At 29.4% G+C, this 25745-nt stretch overlaps 1 protein-coding gene across 3 annotated transcripts; it reads left to right on the top strand.

Moving 5' to 3' along the window:
• The first annotated feature begins 5048 nt into the window (after positions 1 to 5048).
• Positions 5049 to 23934, top strand: LOC145045001 (uncharacterized). Of its 3 annotated transcripts, XM_078993369.1 has the most exons (14): positions 5049 to 5160; positions 5275 to 6273; positions 6820 to 7727; positions 7960 to 8130; positions 8596 to 8742; positions 8832 to 9014; positions 9157 to 9282; positions 9481 to 9551; positions 9635 to 9731; positions 14699 to 14755; positions 14922 to 14978; positions 18172 to 18252; positions 18348 to 18430; positions 23594 to 23934. In XM_078993369.1, exons 2-14 carry the CDS (start codon positions 5493 to 5495, stop codon positions 23706 to 23708), a joined length of 2877 nt encoding a protein of 958 aa, XP_078849495.1. In that variant the 5' UTR covers positions 5049 to 5160; positions 5275 to 5492; the 3' UTR covers positions 23709 to 23934. The 3 variants fall into 3 exon arrangements, with proteins under 3 accessions (XP_078849495.1, XP_078849488.1, XP_078849481.1); XM_078993362.1 differs by having other exon boundaries at positions 5074 to 6273; positions 9635 to 9722; XM_078993355.1 differs by having other exon boundaries at positions 5074 to 6273.
• The last annotated feature ends 1811 nt before the right edge of the window (positions 23935 to 25745 follow it).

Genomic DNA, 25745 nt, shown 5'->3' with positions numbered 1-25745 from the left:
CATCGTTTTGCATTATATTTCTATTACATTTGTCTAAGGTTCTTAAACTTCAACCCTTAACTTGATTTACTTCCAAGATTTTCAAAGATTCACCATTATATTCGTCCTATACCATTTGATTTGTAACGGTAGTATATAAAGCCCACCAGGGGGTCTCCGATAGAAAGACGTCATTTGAAGGAAGATAATGGTAAAAGTCCAAAGATTTTGGAAGCAATCAAGTTATGAGGTTGAATTTTAAGAACTTTGGGTGATTACAATGCAAATATGATACAAATTACGTAGTATGATGTGGTTAGGTACCTAAGCTTATATAAGGTTGTTAGGTATATTCACTTTACCCTATATATATATATATATATATATATATATATATATATATATATATATATATATATATATAGGATCATGTATAACATATATATATTGTGTGAATGTATGACCAAATATGGTCCAATCATTTTATAAGGAAATTAAAGTAATTTTATTTATTAAATTAAATATCATATAATTAAATCCCTATATATTTGGAAACATAATCAATTCATAATACATAATTTTAGGGATAAATCATTTATCACCGGCCATTCACCCTCCCTTTCATGCCTACCATAACGAATGATCCATCTAATTTTCCTACTCCTCATACATGTATCGGCCATTGAAATTTTCTTCTTTGTTGTTTGGTACCGAGAGCCAAGACCGAGTTAAACAAGAGGATTGCCAACTAATTTCCATCGGTTTGATGTCTAGTCGAGTTGTTGGCAATGAAGGTAATACGAAAAATATAGTCCAATCATTATATTTATGAAATATATATACAAACTTTATTAAAATTAATAGGTTTAATTTTGATATATGAGTATATTAATATAAAAGGAATATATAAACATTTTTTTTATCATTTGGTATGTCAAACAGATTAACCAAAACAAGACATTTCTGGATTGTTGGCATAGATAAAAGAATTTTTTTTGGAGTTTGTTTGTTTGTTGTTTTGGAGTTTTTTTTTTTTTTTTTTTTTTTTTTTTTTTTTTTTTTGTAGTTTTTTTTGGATTGTTGGCATACACAGTTTCAAAGTCAAATAACTTTACTTTCTTTTTAGTTTTTTTTTTCCTATTAAACATATATCTAATTATTTTGTGTCTCTGTTTGTGATTTCAATTGCATTATGTTTTTTAAATCAAAATGTTGCTTATAGAATTGGTTGCTTTTTTAATTTGTATGGTCTTGTAGTTTGTTTTGTGAGTTATATAAATGGTGAACAGCTGCTATATAGCAGGGTGAACTGCTATATAAATGATGAACTACCTGAGTTCTTTGGTGGTTTATATGCAAGTATTGTTGAGGATGGTTGCCTAAGGTCAAATGTGGGTCTATGAAATGATCTTGAATTAATGATGTATGCATTCGTTTTGAGGATTTATGTAGCAGTTTTTTATTTTTGATGTAAATGATCACATTTTTTAAGAATGTATTTATATTTACTATCCACACATTCTTGTAAAAATGCATTTATATTTACAATAGATTGTATAATAAATAATCTTATTTTTTATTTTATTTTATAATAGAGTATTGTGACCGGTGATAGAGCAATAAAAAGAGTTTATTTCTAAACATTTTTGGAGAATTTCCTTATTTTTGGTTCAAAGTAGTAGTGATCTTTAATTTGTTTCAAATTTTTGTAGGTATAAAAGAAAACATGATATAAATTGATGTTAAATATTTTGTAAATTGATGTGAGAATTAAACAAATCACAAAACAAAATAAATAACTTTTGATTCTTAAAAAATAAATTATGATTCTTAAAGAATTAACAAGGATCGATGGTGGTGGTTTGCGATGATTAAGTATTGATAATGACATTTTTATGCACGTATATGGTAGGAGATGATGATGATTCATGTCGTAATCGATGTCGATCAGAGAAATAATCATCGACACCCTCTTAGACGAAGAAACAACCAACAAGACAACATCACCGCCAAAACACAACTCGTATTCATCACCAACTTTTCCATATATTCTTTTAGAATGGTTATTCTTTTATAACTTGTATTCTTTTAGAATTCAATTTAATCTTTAAGAATACATCATAATCCTTTTATGAATGTATCATATTCTTTTTAAGAATATATTTTATTCTTTTAACAATATTTTTAACATTAATTTCTTTTTAATTTTTATAGAATGCACTTGTATCATATCTTGAGGATGCCTGCAATTTAGTCTTATATTTTATTAATGTCTGTGATTTAAGAAATTTTATACCGCTCAATTTTCTCACCCTTTCACATCCATTCTCATTTATTCTTAACATAATTCAAATTTATTTTTAAGAATGTCTATTCTTGCATTTATAATTTGTAATTATTATTATTATTATTATTATTATTATTATTATTATTATTATTATTATTTTGATACATATTGTTATTCTTAAACAAATTCATTCTCATTCTTTCAGATTGTTGATTCTAAAAAGCTTTTCACTGAAACTAAAAAATAAATTTGAACGTGTTGAATGAAAGTTGTATTCCTAAAATATCTTATTTAATTTGAATACATTTAATAAAATCCAAGATTCTCATTTATTTTTTATTAATTAATTTTAGTTAGTTGCTTAAAATATTGATAATATTAAATTTCTCTCTCTTAATAAAATATGACATATAATTAATTAAGTCGTATTATATAGTAAATGCTAGTACATGATAATATCATGTCATGTACCCTAATATTACAACCCTTCATGTTTTTTAATCAAATGGTTACAATTTAGTCATACATTCACATAATAATTGTAATTCACATTTGATACTAATCCTATATATATATATATATATATATATATATATATATATATATATATATATCCGGTAAGAAATTTTTTTTGGTAGGAAGGTAAGAAGTTTTTTTTTTCTACATAGTTTTTTCACGAACAAAAAAAATGAATCACTAGATGATTCATTTGTAAAATGATTCACAAGAAAAAATTTTCAAAAAAACATCTTTATGATTCATTTTTAAGTAAATTATGAAAAAATTCAATTTTATGATAATTTTAGTGAATAACAACAAAATCATTATATAAATGAATCATCGAGATGTTTTTTTGAGAATTTTTTCTTGTGAATCATCTTACAAATGAATTATCTAATGATTCATTTTGTTTGTTTGCGAAAAAAATATGTAGAAAAAAACTTTTTGCCTTCCTACCAAAAATTTCCTTCTTATTTGATCTTGATTATATATATATATATATATATATATATATATATATATATATATATATATATATATATATATATATATGATAGCTAAATACGTAAAAATACATATAAATACATAAAAAAATACATTTATACATTATATATAAATTTTGAGAAAATTTGTAGAAAATTCATATCATTTTGGAAAAATTAACGATTTGATCCATGATCTACTGAAAGGTCAAACATGACTAAAGTGAATAAATTAGCCGGTTTTTTTAGGGTTTTTCTATTCAAAAAATTAAATAATCGGGATTTTCCTGTTTAAAAAAAAATTAAAAATTTATTAAAGTTTCTTCAAAATAAGACTTACCGTAAGAAACACATTAAAATATTAATTTTATTTTACTTTTCAAATTAATTAATGATTACTTACAATCAAGAATACTATACGTTTTTTTTATAGTTCCTAATTTTATTTGTTTACATATTTTTTTCATGGTTTCGCCGCATTATAACTAGTAACTAGTAACTAGTACTAAATAAAAGAAGGTATATGAAGTCCGTTCATTGACTTTCTGCAAAATATTTGATGTCAAATAACAACTGTCACTATTAATTAAGATTGAATGCCGTAGTTAAGTTTCCAACAGCCACCATTTGATTTTTTTGTGTTGAATATTCATACATACATTTTAGACTGAAATATCTTATTTTTGCTCCATTTCTTTATGGGTTATATATATATATATATATATATATATATATATATATATATATATATATATATATATATATATATATATATATATATATATATTAAATTTAAATGTCGTATTATATAGTTGTATATTGATAACTAGTTTATAATCTGTGAAAATCACGATTACAATATTAATTAAATTTTTATTGTAAAAAATTCAAAGTTATTAATCAATTATTTTAAATAAATTACTAATTAAGAGATTTTTTAGTTATATAAAATTATAATTATTGATTTAAATGAATATATGAAATTATATCACTTTATAATTTGTGTTATTTTAATTTTAATTTTTTTTAATGCTATTAGTTTAATGTAGATAAAGTGGAAAATTTAAATTATAAAATAATAATCAATAAATTGATAAATGACCGATATTAATTAGTTGACATAATAACACATATGACATATATATATATATATATATATATATATATATATATATATATATATATATATATATATATATATATATATATATATAGAGAGAGAGAGAGAGAGAGAGTCAAGATCAAATAAGAAGGAAATTTTTGGTAGGAAGGTAAGAAGTTTTTTTTTCTACATATTTTTTTCGCGAACAAACAAAATGAATCATTAGATGATTCATTTTTAAGATGATTCACGAGAAAAAATTCTCAAAAAAACATCTCGATGATTCATTTATACAATGATTTTGTTGTTATTCACTAAAATTGTCATAAAAATCAATTTTTTCTTAATTTACTTAAAAATGAATCATAAAGATGTTTTTTTGGGAATTTTTTCTTGTGAATCATCTTACAAATGAATCATCTAGTGATTCATTTATTTTGTTCGTCAAAAAAATATGTAGAAAAAAAACTTCTTACCTTCCTACCAAAAAAAATTTCTTACCGGATATATATATATATATATATATATATATATATATATATATATATATATATATATATATATATATATATTAATTAAAATATCTAATAAAACAATATATATTAAAAAAAAACAAAACTATTTTTTTATTAAAACTGAGAGATCGGAAGAAAAACATAAACAATAAACAATGCGCCAGTGAAAAATCCCCAACTATCTTATTTTCACTCAATATAGCTGACTTCTCTCCGTGTACTTTGGTAAGCAACAAAAAGATCTCCAAGTCTCTTTTCTCTATTTGCTCTCAAAATTCGAACTTCAACATTAGAGTGAGTTCCGATTCATTTTTTATCTGATCTTCTTGTTTGATTGATAATTCCGCTTCAGTTTCTTTCTAACATATTGATTTCACATCAATATGTCTCAATCCGTTGATAATCCAGATGTCTTCAACTCATCAAATCCCCTATTTCTTGGATCGTCTGATAATCCAAATCTAGTTCTTGTATCAAATGTTTTCAATGGAATCGGCTTCTCTGCGTGGAAGAGATCAATAAGTATTTTTCTCTTGGCCAAGAACAAGTTCGGACTTGTCGATGGTACAATAGCTCAGCCACTTGTTACTTCACCATCTTATTCTTCTTGGAATCGAGTTAATTCTATGGTAATAAGTTGGATTCTAAATTCATTAAGCAAGAATATTGCCGACAGTGTGCTTATGTTACAATCTGCACATGAGATATGGCAAGAACTCAATCAGCGCTATGAGCAATATGATGGAGCACTGATCTATCATATTCATCAACAACTTTACTCGTTATCACAAAATTCTGATGATTTTTCTTCTTACTTCACAAAATTAACAAAAATGTGGGACGAATTGCGAATTGTTCAAGGTTTGCCTGCATGTTCTTGTGGAACTACTGCAGGAATCCATAAGTTTCTCGAAGATCAAAGGCTAATTCAGCTTCTAATAGGACTGAATGACTCTTACAAGGTCATAAGAGGTCAAATTTTGATGATGAAGCCCTTGCCTTCTGTCGCTACTGCATATTCAATGATCATTCAAGAAGAACGACAACTGAACATCAATTTACCTTCAAGTTTCACCAATGAAGTTGTTACTATGAACATGTCTGTTGCAAGTTCAATCATTCAAAATAAGAAGCCTCTTGCATGCAATCAATGCAAGAAAAATGGACATTCAAAAGCCCAATGCTATCTTTTGATTGGATTCCCTGCCAATTTTAAGTTTACTAAAAGCAAGCAAGATGATGTGAAATCAAGTATTCAAAGTATTGTGTCCACTCCAAACATATCCACAGAACAATATCAGAATCTTGTAGAAATGCTACCTCAACTCAAGAACAGTGATGCATCTCATGATACAACAACTAGCCATGTGAATTCTCTTATTTCTCAAGGGGCAATGAATGAAGAAGGTACCACTTTTTTTTAAACATTTTGTTGCTAATGTTTATAAGTCATCTAAGTGGTTACATAAACATTTCTCATGGACAAGGTAAAAATATGGAATTGTGCCTGGAAGCATTTTCCCTTTGCCACACGAGGCTTAAGCTTTAGAAGTCTAAAAAAAACAAAATTTAAAAAATATAATAAAACAACATAGCAAGTCATTATTAAATTTAGAGAAATTTAAATAGCATTGCCATACTGCGTAACTAAATTTGTCTATTATCTAAAAAATCACCAACAATTTATTAATGAATAAATGCTTAAAAATTCTGTAGTTTTTTTTTTTTTTTTTTTTTCCTGTTAATTAATTTAGGCAGAAAATGCACATGTAAATGATGGAAAACTATTTAAAAATGAAACCCAAATGAAGAAACAACATGAGATTAGAGTGTATGTAGAATCTACCTATCAATAGGTAAGGATAATTTTTCTGAATAATTGTAAAATACATTACCAACAAGTTATATAGTAGTTCAATCTGAATCTCATGATAGTTCAAATGTCTTTTTCAGGTCTTCACCTTAAAAGTTTTCTAATCCCACTGAAAGAGATCATCCAAGCCACAAAAAACTTCAGTCCAAAAGGATGTATTGGAGTTGGTGGATTTGGAAAGGTCTATAGAGGAGAACTCTCAGAGCGTTGGCAAAACCGCACAGCTGCTATCAAACGCCTAGATAAGGATAGCTACCAAGGAGAGCATGAGTTCCGTAATGAGGTTAAGATGATTTCCAGATTCCATCATGAAAACATCATCTCCTTCATCGGTTACTGTGATGAAGGGAATGAGATGATTATTGTCTATGAATATGCCTACAATGGAAGCCTTGATCATCATCTCCAAGACCCAAAGAAGATGCATCGATTATCATGGATGCGACGCCTGAAGATTTGCATAGGGGCAGCAAGAGGACTTAGTTATCTTCACTCGGGTCTTGGGGAGGACAACAGAGTAATACACAGAGACGTCAAGAGTGCTAACATATTGCTAGACGACAATTTTGTTGCAAAAATCTGTGATTTCGGCTTGTCAAGAGTTGGCCCAAGAAATCAATCAGAAACCCAAGTTTACACAAAAGCTGCGGGTACCCTGTTTTACTTGGATCCCACTTACCATGAAAGTGCCATCCTCCGTAAAGAATCAGATGTGTACTCGTTTGGGGTGGTGATGTTTGAAATGCTGAGTGGGATGTTGGTTTATTTGAAAACAAATGACAGGCCACAGTCTCTGATGCATTTCGTCCGCCGATACCATCACAACGAACTACATAAGATAATTGATCCCGATATTAAAGACTTTATTACTAGTCGTTCTTTTGATAAGTTTACACAAATTGCTTATCAATGCGTTAGTTTCAGTTTACCAGATCGCCCTCTGATGGACACAGTCGTTATGGGGATTGAGGAAGCATTTGGTATTCATGTAAGTCCTTTTTATGGAAATCTAGTTTCATATACAAGAATGAAAACTATCATTCATCATAGAAATTCAAATAATACAAGAACGGGAAAAACTACTACAAGAAATTAAGGGAATTATAGGATTAGAACTAAATGTGAAATATTCTGATTCCAGATATCATTTGTTTGTCCTTATTTTCTCTTATTACAGGATTTGATTTATATTGTTGATATGAGTTTGAATCTCTCTGCAGGATAGTGTTGCTATCCTTATTGAGTGTGTTATGGAAGACAAAAGATTCAGTCATGGCAAACCTGTTTCAGCATTTACCCTATACAAATGCCTTCTCCATTGGAAATATTTTGAAGAAGAAAAAACAACCTTATTTGATCAAATTGTTCAGATTATTATTTCATCAACCGAGGTAATTCCTTAGACAATGGTGAACAAAGCACTATCTAGATAAGTTCTTTCAAGGCCAATAGATATTCCTTACCTGTTAACATCAATCTTGTCATATCTAATTATCAGATCTACTCTATAACATATACAAGAAACAAAGGACATAAGAGAATTATTATCCCTCCAACCAAAACATATATGTATATATATATATATATATATATATATATATATATATATATATATATATATATATATATATCTTCAGTCAATTTGCCCTCTTCTTGTGTTTGTGTGTAGGTGGATATTTTTTCCCCTTTGGGTAAATGGAGTTAAATTAAAACTAAATTGAGATTTCCTCAACTGAATCATCCTTATTTTATGTCCTCTTAGTATTTATTCTTTTGATTTGCAACTTACAGTTTAAAAATGAAAACATTAATTTATTGAATTATTTCAATTGAAACAAAGGTTCACCTAATTTCAGGGTCAAAAGAACAACAACCAGATAGCGTTTTGGTTATCAAATGTATCTACTCTGTTATTCTTAGTCCAAAAAAGTCTAAAACATCATAGTGCAAGTTCAGTTCCAGAACAACCACCTGGAACTTCCCTATCTGGAAGAAATCCAATGGTATTGGTTTTCAATCTTTTTATATTGGTTTTGTCTTTTCAGCTTATATATTTATGTTCCATGATGTGCTTTTCTACTTATATATCTAGGGATTTCATTCTGTTGACCTTTCTGAGGCTGAGGCTGCACTCAACGTAGTACAACAAGTTGAAGCCAAATACCCAGCCTATGCTTTCGTGCAAAAATTAACAATATTTGTAGAGAAAATGTATGGCATTATTTGTGACAATTTGAAAAAGGAGTTGGAAGCATTACTCGCCTTGTGTATTCAGGTAGTTGACCTTCTATACATCCTTACTTATAACCATGCAATCATATCCTTACTTATAACCATGCAATCATATTCCTATATTTAATTGACTTCCCATATTACCTATGATGCATATATATCTGTTTATATATGTCAAAATGCAGACTCTACAAACATCCAAGGGAGTGATAAAATCTGTACAGTCCTTTGACAAAGATTTTCAGTTCAGTAACTGGCAAGGCATTGTTGATCGTCTCAACGCTCTTCTCCACATATTGAAAGACAATTTTGTATGTGCATTATACATGACCTCTTATACCTGGCACAGTGCTTTTTCCAGAAAATATAAGACATATGTTGACAGATAAATTACATAGATACAATGATTCGGTTATACAAACATCACCAAACTTTTAAAAAATTGTGTCAAAGTGGATTTCAATTGTTGGATATATTTTGCTAAATTTTCTCATCTAATTTCATTTCAGGTGCCTCCCATAATTGTGCAGAAGATATTTTCTCAAAATTTCTCATATATCAATGTGCAACTGTTCAATAGGTTACTCGACTTCCTTTTTTTTCCTATAATTTTCTTTGTTTCCTATCATCAAGTATTCTTTTGCAATTATCTTCACTCTGCAGCCTTCTTCTTCATGGGGAGTGTTGTAGCTTGAGCAACGTGGAATATGTGAAAGCTGGTTTAACAAAGTTGGAGCTATGGTGTTCTCAGGTAAAAGAGGTAATGCTTTATTCTGAAATTTCATGTGTTGTGTATATTTATGCTTGATTTCTACATCTTGTCTTAAAGTTGGATGTGGTGGAATTAATCTTAGATAAAATGAGCTGTAGTATGCACAAGTTTTAGGTTGATCTTATCGTAAAGTGAAGTGCAATTTGGGCATCACAATGTAGGGAATGGTCTTCTTGTTCCATGTCTAACTCAGATCAGAGGATCTTTAAAAGCTTCTTGATATATTATGCTATAGCTATGTACTCAACTTATGTGGTTAAAAGAGCAACAGTCTCATGTAATGTGGACATCCACCTAATAGTTGTAGTTGTACCTCTAATGGTGAACATGAAACTTGTTTTGCTTTTCCATAAATCTACCCAACCTCTTAAATCTACATCAACAAAACCTTCCAAGACTACCTTCTTTCTTCTAAAACATAGGGCTACCCTAGAAGTTCTTTTTAAGTAACATAAAAGAACTTAACTCGTTCTCAATGATCCTTTCTCAGATTTGACATGAATATGTTGACAGATCTCACTCCATAAGCAATATCTAGCCTAGTCGATATCATAACATACATAAAACTCCATATATTAAGGCATAAGGAACTTTAACATTTTCTTCTTTGTCTTCATTCGTCTTTGGTGAATGGTTTTTGAGAGTCTCAGATGACTCCCTATAGGCGTGCTTCTATCCTTCACATTTAGATAACTACTTCAATCTATTGACCTCCTGTATGTCGGATGTCGGATCCAGCTAGTAAGATGACATCAACAATCTGACCTTGTACCTCTTGCTTGTATTGACTTCATCTTTAACCCTAAATACATACATGTGTAATTCTTTTTTTCTGTAGAAATATGGTAGATATGATGAAGAATTTATGAATACCTTATTTTCCAAAAAAGAGGCTACATATATAAGATGGAAACCAGAAAAAGGAAACCATAAAATCAGGGAAAAGATATTTGCTAATCCTATCTAAGTAAGGAAGAAATAAATACACAATAATTTCCTTAAATCTATTCTAAAACACAACTGTTGACAGAAAAGGATATCATAAAATATATACATGGTTGTAAATGTTAAACAATCCAACCTTGGAATTTAATTCATCAAAATTAGTCCGTGGAATAGCCGCCTTGGTAAGAATATCCGCAATCTGGTATTGTGAAGCAATATAGTTCAGTTGAATAATGCGTTGTTCAACTTTCTCAGAGATGAAGTGACGATCAATTTCAATGTGTTTGGTACGATCATGGTAGACAGGATTTTTTGCGATACTTATAGCAGGTTGTCTATCACAGAACATACATCAAAATTGGTTCACATTTTTTAACACCAAGGTCGTCAAGGAGTCTTTGCAACCACATTCCTTCACAAATCCCCAAGGCAAGTGCTCGATATTCTGATTCAGCACTGCTTTGAGAAACTATCGATTGCTTTTTACTTCTCCAAGTTACAAGATTTCCCCATACATATGAGCAATAACCTGTAGTTGATTTTTGATATGTGGCTTTTCCTGCCCAGCTGGCATCAGTGTAGACTTTGATGTCTGTGGTGTCATTTTTCTTGAATAACAAACCAACTCTTGGAGTCATTTTTAGGTATCTTAGAATTCCATGAGCATCTTCAAGATGATCTTCATTTGGGTCATTCATATGTTGATACTAACAGAGTAAGCAATATCAGGTCGAGTATGTGAGAGGTAGATTAGTTTGCCAATGAGTCTTTGATATCGTTCTTTGTTCACTGGAGACCTTTCTTCACTAAAATTGAAGTTCTTGAGGGATTCATGGGAGTTTGAGTAGGTTTTCCTCCCAAGAAACCAATTTCAATGAGAAGATTGAGGATATATTTTGGTTGAGAAATGAAAATCCCTTTCTTGGATCGAGCTACTTTCAAGCCTAAGAAGTACGTGAGATTTCCAAGGCCTTTAATTTCAAATTTTGAGGCAAGAAATTATTTCAACCTTTTTATCTCCTCAGAATCATCTCCTGTTAGGATGATGTCATCAATATAGACAATGTGAATAAATTTTTTCCATGTGAACCTTTCTTGATGAACAAGGTGTCCCTGTATATATAACCTTGAGAAGTGACTTCCTTTGTGAACTTCCCAAACCACACACAAGGAGATTTTTTGAGTCCGTAAAATAATTGTGGTGTTTACACACCTTGTTCTTTCCTGAATTTTCAAATCTAGGTGGTATTTCCATATAAACTTCTTCAACTTCACCATTAAGGAAGATTTTTTTAATGTCAAATTGATATAAGCACTCCCGGTTGATTGCTAATGACAGAAGGACTCGAATAGAGTTCAATTTAGCAACATGGCATAAGTCTCAAGATAGTCAATACCATAGGATTTTTTGAAGCCTTTAACCACCAACCTTACCTTAAATCTTTCAATAGTTTCATCAGACTTGTATTTTAGCGTGAAAATCCATTTGCAACCAACCAGACTTTTTCCTTTAGGCAGATCAATTAGTGTCCATGTGCCATTGGATTCAAGTGCTCAGATTTCTTCTTCAATTGCCTTTTCCCATTTTGGGATTCAGAGTGCTTCGGAGATGGACCTTGGGATGTGTGTCTGATCAAGATTTGTTACAAATGCTTTATAGGAAGGATGGAGCTTTCCATATGCAACATATCTTTCAATTGGGAGATTAGTACAAGTACAAGCATAGGTGTGGAAGCATGTTCATTTTTGGAACTCATGCCTTGTGATTTTTTGTTAGGTGGGGTGTTCGACTTAGGATCATGATGAATGCTCGTTTGTACGTTGGTATTTACTTGGATACTTCGTTTTCGTCTAGTATAGACACGAAACTTGTTGAGTTGAGGGGAAATAGATGACTGGTTTTCTAAAATAGGAGATTGATTTTTAGAAATAAAAGACAAATTCTCTTTGGAGGAAAGATTTTCTGCAGTAGAAGGCATATTTTCTGCAGTAGAAGGTCATGTGAGTTGATGCTCCAAAGTCAAGGATCCATGGTTTTTTGGATAACATGTTTGGTATAGAGCACCTTTATAAGGGAATTGAGCACTTTGGAGCATAGATGTGCCATCCATGATGAAGATGCGCCATCCGGTGCATGGATGCACCATCTTGGAAGAAGGTGCCCCATCCATGATGAGGATACACCACCTTGGGAAACAAGTGTGCCATTTATTGCCAAGGTGTGCCACTTTGAAGGAAGATGTGCCACCCTTGAAGCATAATGTGTCATTTAGGAGAGAGTGTGCTAACCTCAAAGCTTGATGCGCCATTTAGGGTGTAGAAGCACCACCCTTCAAGAGGATGTACCATCGCTGGCACAAGATGCGTCATCTTGGTGCAAGGGTTTGCCATATGGTTCCTTGACGAGCCATGACATCCCTTGATGAGCCACTTATGCTTTGATGCACTCTATAATGCTCAAGATTGTCCAAATTGATGCTTAGAAGTTATAGATGCTCAATGAATATTACATGATGCGTCACCATGATGGTTGATGAGCCAATCTTGCATCATGATGAGCCACTATGGATCATGATGGTCCATCATGTGTATTGCTGATGCTTATGTAACGTATATCAAGGATGAAGGTTCCAAAAGGTACTACATGGTGTTGTGATTCGTTGACACCTTTCATGACACTATAGATTAATGGGCTTGGTCTATTAGGGTTTTACGTGTGATCCCTTCTCTATAAATAGGGATGTCTAGTAGTTATTTGTTTAGTGTCTCTAATTCTATAATGATAGACGAATATCTGTTGAATTGTACTTGTAACCTCTGAGAACTCATAAATAAATAATATTCCCCTTCTGTCTGTGGATGTAGGTCACCTTAACCGAACGATGTAAATATTGTGTCTTATGTGCTTTTGGTTACGTGTTTTATCTACTTTACTTCCTAACATGTTCCTTATTTTAAGTCATTAATAAGTAAAAAAAATTTGCAACGGAAAATCTAATCTACTCGTATAATCTCTTATTTCATTATGTCTTAGACGTGACTTGAACTCTCAACCTCGTGAGGGGGTGGTGGGAAGGATACTGTTAGGCTAAAAGCCCTTTGGACAATATGTAATTATTTTATAAAGAATATCTTAACTCGAGTCCTTTCTTTAGTTGATCTTCTAGTCGTTAGGGTTTTTAATTCCACTTCCTCTATAATATCTTTTCATGGGATCTCCTCAAACACGACTTGATTTTTATTTTTTGGTTTCATACTTCTACTCTCAATAAATGTGAAATATCGACTTCTGAAAACCTTTTGTTGTGGTTATATTAGAAACGATAACCCATTTCATTTAAATTATAGCTAATGGAGGTGCACTTTTTTTTTCCTTTACATTATTTTGTCTATATCTGCATCCTTCATGTTGATGTAAGGGACACAAGAAAATACTTTCAATTATGTAAAAATATCTTTAGACCTTGGCATTCCTCCTTTATAATCAGGAACCCTAGGGTAACTAAGGGTCAATAGTTAATTAAACATGTCAACATACTTAACAAATCTTCCCAGAAAATATTTGGTAAAACTACATGTAATCTCATGCTCTTTTCCTTCTCATTCAATCTTTTCTCCATATACACATATATAAAATATACCTATGTAAATATACACATATGCACATATACACATGCATACGTATGCCTATGTATGTGCGTAAAAAAATGTTTACACTAAAAGATTGTTATGATATTTTAGTGTACGTTGATATTATTTATTTTCATAATGAAATAATGTTAACGCTCTTTTTTAAGAGAAATAATAAATGTCATTTTTGTAAGTCACGAATACTTTTATTATCTACTTTCTCAGTTTCATCATGAAAATACACACCTAAAATGATTGTAATTGGTAGCATTTCAACTATTGATTGTTCAAGTAACTCTTTGTTAATACAATTAGTTAAGCCTTATTTTGTGTACTTAGTAGCATTTCAACTATCATCTAAATTGTTTGTTATATTATAGTATGCAGGTTCGGCATGGGAAGAACTTACCCATGTTAGACAAGCTATTGGGTTCTTGGTATGTTCTTCCAACTAAGTTGTACCTATAGCATTTAGTATAGTTTTCTTCCATCGTTATTAAACAAACTTTTTTTTTTTTTCATTTTCTCTAATTTCAAATTCTACTTTTTCAATGCTTCATTGATATATAAGTCAACTTTATACAATATTTTTATGATCCTCAGGCAATACCTCGAATGCATGGGATATCATGCGATGAAATCAGTAATGATCTATTTTATGTAAGTCTCTCTCCCTCTGTGTGTGTGTGTGTGTGTCTATATATATACATATATATATATATATATATATATATATATATATATATATATATATATATATATATATATAAACATAAAAGTATTTAATTACTCAATCGAGTAACCATAAAAGATCTTAAGGACGTTATATCGTATGAAGTGTGGACTAGAAGTTAACCTATATATATATATATATATATATATATATATATATATATATATATATATATATATAAATAATCGAGTAACCATAAAAGATCTAAAGGAAGTTACATCATATGAAGTGTGGACTAGAAGTTGACCTATAAACACTTGATAGTGTTTGGTTGCATCCCACATGTGAGAGTAACCAGGAGGTACTTGAGTAAACGAGAAGATTCTAGTTACTTTAGTTAGAGGTTGAGAAAGGCATGAAAGGAAAGATTGCAAGTTCCTTGATCCTGACATAGGGTTAATTCGAGTTAGCAGAGATTTAAATTTTCAAAGAGAAAAAAAGATGTGGGAGTGGGGGAAGGAGAAAAAGATCAAGGTAACACCAAATGTAACTTTTACTTTTGAAGTGTTATAGTTTGATAAAACCATCATTGCTGAAACCGAAAAATATCGCTAAGACTCATATGAAGACATTGGTGTGCCACAAAACCCTCATAATGTTCTAGAAACTTTTGTATTCTATACAGCAGAAGAGATACTACAAGAAATTAGAGTATTACCAGAGACAAACGTCGCCGCTAAAAATAGCGTTTCTCGTTACTAATAGTACTAGCGGCGTCTCGTCGTTGCTAAAAGGTCGCCACTGATGCTTTGTCGCTGATAATCAAAATGTTGGCGCCGCTAATGCCATATGTCGCCGCCAAAGTAGTGTCGCTGCTAATAACCGACTGTCGCAACTAAAGGCGTCGCCGGTATTGGTATTTTTTTATATTTTATTATTATTTCACATTAAAATTGAAAAAAACCGTATAAAAAGTATAAAAACTGCTATGATATTAATTAAGCTATTACTACATCCTTCCATTCCAAAATATTAATCAAACATCCGTTTAAAATACTAATCCAATTTAACATAATACAAAATATAGAAAATAATAGTCTAAAATACTTACACAAATAAAACATACAAAAATCCTACAACTAGCTACTTATCATCATCGCTCTCCTCGTTTTCTCCGGTTTCATTTCGTTGTGGCAACGATCGAAACCAATCTTCAAGTGCGGCACTACATGCCGAATCGTTTAACATTGTTTGAAGCATTTCCAACTACAAATAAAACAACATAGTTTTATAAGTTAAACCAATATTATAACATTCTATATACAAAATATACATATTCCACATACAAACAAAGTACAAAATATAGCATTGTACAATAACTAACAATTACCAAATTATACATATTGCATATAACACATTTTAGCATTGTACTATAACTAACAATTACCAACCTACAAAATACCATTATAGCATTACACTTTCATAAACTAACAATTACCAAATTACACATATTGCATATAACACGTTATAGCATTGTATTATAACTAACAATTAGCAACTACAAAATACCATTATAGCATTGTACTTTCATAAACTAACAATTACCAAACTACACATATTGCATATAACGCATTATGGCATTGTACTTTATTTTTATAATTTTTTTCATTATAACATTGTACTTTCATAAAAACAATTACCAAACTACAATAATACCAATATATCAAACTATAACCAAACTAACAATTACCAACATATAAACTATTATCAATCTAACAATTACCAACATTTTAAACTATTACTAAACCGACAATTACCAACATTTCAAACAATTACCAAAATGAAATAGTTTTGTCACCTGTGATTGTGGTGGTGGTTGCATTAGTGGTTGTCCCTGATCATACATTGACATAACCGTAGGTTTACGCCCGATGCCTCTGATATGACGTCGTCGAACAACCAATATTCTTTCAAAACAATTTTGTGTATCCTTTGGTGTTAGACCGCTGGCTTCAGAAGAAGCTTGAGTTTGTTGACTGAAGAAAACATGTTGTTTTGTCCTTATACAAAATTATCATTAGCGGACTAAGTTACTTAACACAAACATGAATAGATATTGCATACTCAGATGGAATGGTTAGTCGCTTCATGGAGAAACTAGGGATGGCAATGGGTACTGGTATACCGGGTTTTGTGTTCTCCATCCCCAATGGGTATCGGGGATTTTTCCCCGTTACAAAGTTTTGAACTTTTATGAAAAATTACTCATAATTATATATTAACCAACAAAACAAAAACTAACAGAACTAATATATAACACTATAATCACTGAATGTCTTCAAACGCGAATAATAACATTCAAGGTTACAAATTAAATCATTCTTTGCAAAAAAAAAGACATAAAAAGTCTTCCCAAAACCATACGTTTGATTGTTAGAAAACTTTATTTTGTCTAATGAACATTTGCTTATGCATTATTAAAAGTAAAAACATAAATAATACTATATATATATATATATATATATATATATATATATATATATATATATATATATATATATATATGGTACCCATCGGGGTCGGTTTCAGTTTCGGGTATGGGTACCCGACAGGTAAAACCATCGCCATCCCCATCCCCGCTTTTTATATTCGGATAATACCCATCCCCGTTCCCCGGTCAACTCGGGTTAGGGTTTCGGGTACCCGTTGGGTACGGGTTCTTTTGCCATCTCTAGGAGAAACCAACATTTGAACACCTAAAAGTCATGAAACATATTTTAAGGTACATAAAAGGGTTAAGTATGTATGGTTTGGTGTATGTCAGAAGTAATGAAGAAAATGGTGTTATAGGCTATACCAATAGAAATCAAGCTAGAGTTGTGAATGATAGTCGTAATACAAAAGTTATGAAATTGACCATTTTTCTCCCGTATTTCCTCGCATCCATATTCACAAAAGATGAGGATTGAGGAATATACTAAAACAATACATCTAAATGCCATAATAAACTTAGTAAAATTTTCAAATAGTAATGAACAGCCACCTTCCAAAATGAGTAATTGTTTCTAAAGAAAACATGAGTTTTTCATGCTTTATGGATATTTATTGATATGGACAATGATATAATACATTTGTGCTCTCTTCCACTATCAATATCTATTTGACACTATTTATTTCTAGATTATACGCATCGATCAGGTGAATAGAACATGCACTCTTAGTTGGGATGAAAAGGATGGCACTGAGATTGTATCCGCAGATGTAAGTGTTATATGTGGAATTTTATCTGTACAAAACTAAACTAATTGCGCTATATGATATATGAATTAGCTTGTGATTATGATATATTTGTCTAGGATATTTCAAGCATGAAGATTCTCATGGAAAAGGATTCTGATGGTGCTACAAGTAACTCTTTTCATCTAGAAGATAGTTCCAGGTATAACTAACATCTTAAACTTTCTTATCATTATAAAACACGAAAATTAGATATAATTGAATTAATGTATTTTACAATTTTTACAAAATTTGTTCCAAAAAAACATTTTAGTTATCAAATCCATAAAGAAGGTTGCAATTAATATTACAAACCATACGAAAACAGAAACGTACAACTATATATTACATTACATGTCAAAGCACAAAAATTGTGATTTCCACTTATAACATCTATGTGTGAAGTCTTTTAATTCCAAAAAACCCATGCTAGTGAAACTAAGTTACTATAACTTGTCTTTGGTATCTAAGTGCATGTCATTAAAATAAAATAGTATACATTTGATAAAAATCTTCTCATGGTATACTTTATACATAGGTTTTGACACAAAACATATATAATTCATTTCCCGGCATTTTGTAAAACCATTAGTTTAACATAAGTTTTACATCAGGCATTTGTCCTTTAGAACATATATAATTCATTTCCCGGCATTTTGTAAAACCATTAGTTTAACATAAGGCATTTGTCCTTTAATACCAAAACAAAACATTACTTTGAAATCATGGTTTCAAATGTACAAATTTTCCAAATACTTCATAGTATCTAAAATGCTAATTCGAAATCAATATTTCAAATACAAATCCAATAATTATTAAAATACCAATCACAATATCACTTTGTTGAATTTATTAGCCACATGGTAAAATTAAGAAAAACTTGTAACTATAAGTATTATATGGTCAAAGTTTAATTTCTTATGTGTCTACAATATTAAAGAATAGTCATGATAAATTAAAAAACTATGACTATGTTGTTTATGGTCATGGTTTAATTTAATATATTTGCCTTAAAGAAAATAATATTCATTATAGAAAAAACTTAACTATTTTGGTCATCGTTTAATTTGTCATGTGTTTCTAAAAGTAAACAATAATCATGATAAAAGTTAAAACATGTGATTATATATATATATATATATATATATATATATATATATATATATATATATATATATATATATATATTAATTTTTGTTTGTGTCTAAAAGTAAAAATGTTCATGAAAAAAAAAAGGAAAACATGAATTTAAGTATCTTATAGTTATAGTTTCAGAAAAAAAAATAACTATAAGAATTTTATTGTCATAATGTAATTTCTTATGGGTGTCCTAAACTAAACAATGCTCTTGATAATTGAAATAATTTGTGACTATATGGATTTTATGGTGACAATTTAGTTTTTATATGTGTCTAAAACTAACAATAATAATGATAAAAAAAATAACCTGTGACTATAAAAAGATCTATGGGTGCGGTTTAATTTGTTATGGATGTCTAAAAGTAAACAATAATCATGATAAAAGAAATAATCTTTGACTATAAGTTTTTGATGGTCATGATTTGATTTCTAATTTGTGTCTAAAAGTAATTAATCTTCATGATAAAAGAAAACACATGGGTTTATAGTTCTTTTATGTTCACCCTATAATATGTTATGTGTGTCTAAAAATAAATAATTTTCATGATAAATGAAATAAAATGTGATAATATTTTGTGGCCACGGTTCAATTTTGTATGTCTCTAAAACTAAAAAAAAAAAAATTCATGCTAATTAAAAAACGATTTAACTATAATTATTTTATGATCATTGTTTAATAAGTTATGAGTCTATAATTAAGCAATAGTCATGATAAATGAAATAACATGCAAGTATACTTATTTTATGGTCACGTTTTAATTTATTATGTTTTTCTAAAACATTATTGATGACAAGAAAAAAAACACATGATAATAAGTACTTTATGGTCACCGTTTAATTTCTTATATGTTCTAAAAGTAAAGCATATGTATGTTCATTGAAATAACTTTTTGACTAAAAGAACTTTATGGTAATTTTTTTTTGTATGCGTCTAGAAGTAGATAATAGTCATGATAAAACAAAAAAACATATCACCATAAGTATTTTATGTTCATGGTTCAATTTCTTTTTCGTCTAAAGGTAAACAATAGTTTTGATAACCGAAATAACTTGTGACTATAAGAATTTTATGTTCACGGTTTATTTTGTTATATGTGTCTAAGAGAAAACAAGACGTGTGATAAAAGAAATAATATCCACTATAGTATTTTTATATCAAAAGGCATTAGGCCTAGCGGTACCATGGTGTTTGAAAATGTGTATCTCTCCTAGGGGGTTGACATAAAATCACCAACAATCATCCTCCATTTTAGTATAACCAAGGATCTACAAAACCAATAATAAGAATTTACCAAAATTATACATACATTATGTTGGTTTTTATTCAAAAACTAGTTTCAAAAACATTATATTTAGCAACGGAAGACTTGATCATTTTTTGAATAACATAAACAAGTTAAACCCACCAACGATCATCTTGCAAAGTTTGGAAAGAAAACAAACACAACCAAAGATAAAGAAGAACAAATAGCAACCTTTGTAGTTCTTTAGATCCTCTTGGAAGGCTTGGAAGTTGATGACGAATGATGAAGTTTAGAGACATCAACAAGAAGCCAACTTGTTGTAGATGCTAGGCTAAAACTCTTAACTCTTAAGCTTGAAGTTCATAACGAATATGAACTTCAAGAGAGCATAAATGCAAGTAAGTAAACTCAAAAGTCTTTTACAAAATGGATAGAGCATGCATATCATATGCATGTTACGGTTTTGATTCCACTCAAAAGGAAGGCATGAAAGCCTTCATAAAGTGATTCTTTTACACATAAGTTCTTAACCTCTTAAGTCCTCATGTCACTAGACCATGCTTGTCCCCCCATGCTTTGTAAGACTTGCCATTACTTTATATTAACTATGTTAAAAGCCATACTCATCCTTTTTTACTCTTATTTTCAAAAAATAATAAAAGGAAAAAGACGAAACTTTTTTATTTTATAAAACAAGTTTATAAAATATAAACTTTAACTTTTTGGTAAAAGACAAAAGAATTTATCTAGTCCAAAATATTGTACATAACTTATTAATTCCTACCATATGAATTATATAATGTTACTTGCTAATGAAAATTATTATTTCCTAGAAATAAATAACTTCCAATTTAATTATAAGACTTTATTGAATATTTATTAAAATCAATTTCTAATAAATAATCAATTAAATCAAGTTGTTAGTATGATGCATTAGTATCATATGTTAATTAGCAGTATCATTTTAATATGATTATTGAGAATACTAGATCTTTCACATTAAAGTATCAAACCGGTTGAATTTGCATATTAGTATAGTACGCATTCCAAATATTCAAGAACTATGGTGTTTTAATAATTGAATCCTTCAACCTATTTGAATACCTAGAGATAACATAAACTTAAGTTCAAATAAAATGTCTAATTACAAAACTCCTGGCACTATTATTAAACCAAATTTCCCAATCCATTCCTAATTATATAAAAATAAAGTACCTCCTTACAATTTCTCAAAGGACTTATTAATAATATACACACTTCATGATCATACATGTAATTCCCATCCTCATGTACCAACACCCAAAGTAGGAATGCCTTTATTGGCTCACATCCAAAAGTTTAAAACCATAAAAAGTTTAGGTGAGAGGAGAGAGGACATTGAGAACTGAATTTCTTAGCCTTCCAGGAGGTTCAATCAAACTTCATAAAGGCTAGAGGGTTTTATATATAGTCGATGTAAGTTGCAGATAAAGCTTATTTAAATCAATTAAATAATCAAATTTAATCATGATTCAAATCATATCATTATCTATTACCTGTGTCGGTTCTAGAAGCTCCTAAAGCCTCTCCAAAACCATCCACCCTCTTAGGGTTTCTAGAATGCTCATCTTGTTCAATTATTGAACAATTAACATTTAGTCCATGCACCTTTAATTAAATATAGATTAATTCTAATTAGTTCCAATTAATTCTAACTAGTTTCTAGTTAATTTATTAACTTGTAATAAATTAATGAACTACTAATCTCATTCCCTTAATTTCGTTTGGCTATTTTAGCTCTTGAGGGCAGTCCTAAAAGGAATTTGTTATTTTTATTACCAAAGTTATAAAAATTAGTTATGGCATTTGACACCTATTTTCAACACTTGAGTCTACCATTTTATAGTGATTAAAATTGCTAATTAGAAATTTCTATCTAGATGCATCCTCAGTGATGTAGTCATCGTTCTCCGACTTGTAACGACGTCTGGTTTGCTCCACTATCTCATCTTTTTGTGCTTCTAGTGCATGAGTGCTCATATAATGAACCACCTTCAGATTGGTAGAAAGAGCATCTTATTCTGGAAACGACATAAGTCGTTTCCCTATAATTTCTCCAACTTGTAGAGCTTGGACGTCATCTCTTTCACTGATTCATTCTTGATTTCAAAAAACCGAAACAAATATCAGATTCAGTTGTTAGGGTTGGGTTGGGAGGAGAATAAGGTTTTTGAAATCGATGTGAAACTTGGATGTTCTTGAAGGATTGTGTGATCACTTCCAAATACGATATTTCAACCCTATGTTTGGGATACACGAAATCCGAATAATGGGGATAATTGTTCAAGTCACAGTTTCGTATCAAGGCACTGGTAGGAAACCACAAACTAGGGTTTTTTAGAATTCAAATTCTTCTAATTACCAAATATAAGATCAATCAACATTACATGTTGATTTTATCTCATTAACAAGGGATGACAGTTTCAAGGATAGTAATATAAAATTAATAAGATCAATCAACATTACTAAATATAAGATCCGTGAGCATTACCAAATATAAGATCAATCAATATTAGAATCTGAAATTAATATTTTTCATAATACTTTCCTTAACAAAATTAATTTTCGTCCAATTCGCTGATTGGACCTGCCAGGGGTGCTACCCATAGGACCCCTCAAAGTGGCATAACCCTCTTGACTCCTATCATTTGGTTGAACCAAGATCAAACTTGTTTATACAAGAATGTACTCTGCACCTCCTAACTTGTCTAAAAACAAGAATTAAACTCCTATTGGAATCTGAAAATTGTGTTATATACTAAAATGACATGGTAATACTAAAATCACCAACATGTCCATCATTTATAAGTTCAATAGATTTTACTTTAGTGTTATTTCAAACACAATTCTTCATACATAATCTAATAATATTACAAATTAACAATCTACACTTTCAAATGCAGCATGTTTTTCTCTGTTGATGACCTATCATCTTCCTTGCAAGTGAAAGATTTCGTAAATGTGAAAGCTGCTGTAGAACTTTCCAAGTATCAAGCATTTCATTTCTTGTACAATTAATGACACAACCACAAGATTATATTTTGGGAATGTATAGCCTAATATTTGCATGTGTGTAAAATAAGCATACAAGGTATTTCCGACAAGTTGAAGAAGTTACCATTTTTTTTAGGGATGGTATTGAAAATACTGATAAACTACATCAAATTGGATGGAATGTATTTTGATAATGGAGCATTGTACAAATATTTTGAATAACATGAATGAAATGGATTGTTTCTTTCAATTGGAATCAAGAAAAACCATTTGCTTTGTTCGATGGAATGTAATCGTGTATTCTTGAAGAATGTGTGTGTTTCCTAGTGTTAATTTTTATTGCTTATCTACATCTAAGACCCCTTTAAAATTTGAAAAACCACAAAATCAAATTGTCAGTCATAATACATTTGATTTATGATAATTACCTATCATAGAGACTTAAAATATGTATATGTTTTAACAATTGTTGAATAGTGTAAGGTCTAAAGTTGAGCTCTAAGGTTGATTCATGTGGATTTCGTAGAAAGATCTTTACTAATAAATAAAGGTTCACTGTGCCAAATGTTTTTTCTCTCATTCAATTGGTCATATGTCATTTTATCATAATTTTGAGATATTTATTTTCAACTTGGCACTTATTTCATTTTTTATTTTTCAATATATCACTAATTTAGTTTCCATAAATTTAATATAAAATAATAACTACATTAATTTAAAATTTAAAATTTATAATAAATTACAGTTTAAACCTTCGTATCTAATATTTTGTTATAATTAACCTGTTTGTTTGGTACACGAGTTTGAAAACTAAACATATAATGTTAACTTATTTATTTTTCACATGCTTTTTAAAAAAAAAATCACATAATTTTCACTTATTTCAAATTTCAAATCTAAATAAACTTCCTGTTTACTCACTCGTATTTAATATTTTGTTTTAATCAACTCCTACAATATACGAGTCTTATAACTAGTTATCATAATAAATCAAATTTAACTCATATATTCATGAGAACCTACGAATTAAAGTTAGAACGTAAGATCAAAATTAACTCATTAAGGGTATGATCGTTATCTTACAAATCTTATTTAATGTTTAATTTATTGTATTATTAGGAATATTAATAAAAATATCTAACAATTAACATAATAAATCAAGTTTTGGAATTTTTTTATAAAAATAATAATTTTTATTTTTTTAAAAATGCAAATTTAAATTAAAAAAAAAACATGATTTAAAAAAATACAAATTTTTTAAAAATAGTAAATTTTTAAAAACTAGTAAATTAAAAAAAAAGTAGAATATTTAAAAAAAAAAATATATGTGTTTTAACCAAAACAAATCAACGACAAATCAACGATCCAGGTGCATATATGCATATTTTTTCAAGTGCATATATACATATTTCTTGTACTATAATATTCATAATTAAATTATAAAATAAAAAAACTTATTTTTATTTAGTAATCTATAAATACAATACTACAAATATTTTATTCGATACAAAATAAACTATAAAAAACCGAAAAATCCTACAAAATTTAGAGACGTTTTCATTTCTTCAAGTAAAGATTTCCATTTTTTCTTCAATTTATCAATTTTCACCTCTTTAATATTTTGAACAAATTCTTCCAATGCAAGAACACCACAAAATGCATATGTATATATCATGTAAGATTCACATGTTATTATATAATAAAAGATTTACATATGATTACATAATGTGATATTCACATGTAATTATATCTTTTGTAGATTCAAATATCAAATTTACAAGAAAAATTAAAAAAATAATTAACGAAGAACACTCCCACAAAATGTGTAACACACCAAAGATATGGTTTTAAAAATATTCGAGTCTTAACTCATATTTAACAAAACCCGGTCCCATAAAAACATTTACAAATTAAAACATTGGGTGTTACCATTATGCATTAATAAAACCGTAACAAGTCAATGAGAATTACTTCAATACAATTAACAAGGAACTTAACAACTTTCACTCTGTTCTCCATCACTTGACTTCTAACTTCCATCTATCATCCTTTATCCTTAAG

The sequence above is a fragment of the Lactuca saligna genome, chromosome 1, assembly GCF_052625555.1.
Source record: "Lactuca saligna cultivar CGN05327 chromosome 1, ASM5262555v1, whole genome shotgun sequence".
NCBI classification, from domain to species: domain Eukaryota; kingdom Viridiplantae; phylum Streptophyta; class Magnoliopsida; order Asterales; family Asteraceae; genus Lactuca; species Lactuca saligna.
Note: the sequence above shows the minus strand (reverse complement) of the source record. Positions and strands in the feature narration are given on the sequence as shown.

What these genes read in the sequence shown, in the direction of transcription:
- LOC145045001 (XM_078993355.1), top strand. Translation starts at nt 5,250, where the DNA reads ATGTCTCAATCCGTTGATAATCCAGATGTCTTCAACTCATCAAATCCC. An exon ending in AGGGGCAATGAATGAAGAAG is followed by an intron (nt 6,274 to 6,819) that starts GTACCACTTTTT and finishes TGTCTTTTTCAG; the next exon opens with GTCTTCACCTTAAAAGTTTT. An exon ending in AATGTGCAACTGTTCAATAG is followed by an intron (nt 9,552 to 9,634) that starts GTTACTCGACTT and finishes TTCACTCTGCAG; the next exon opens with CCTTCTTCTTCATGGGGAGT.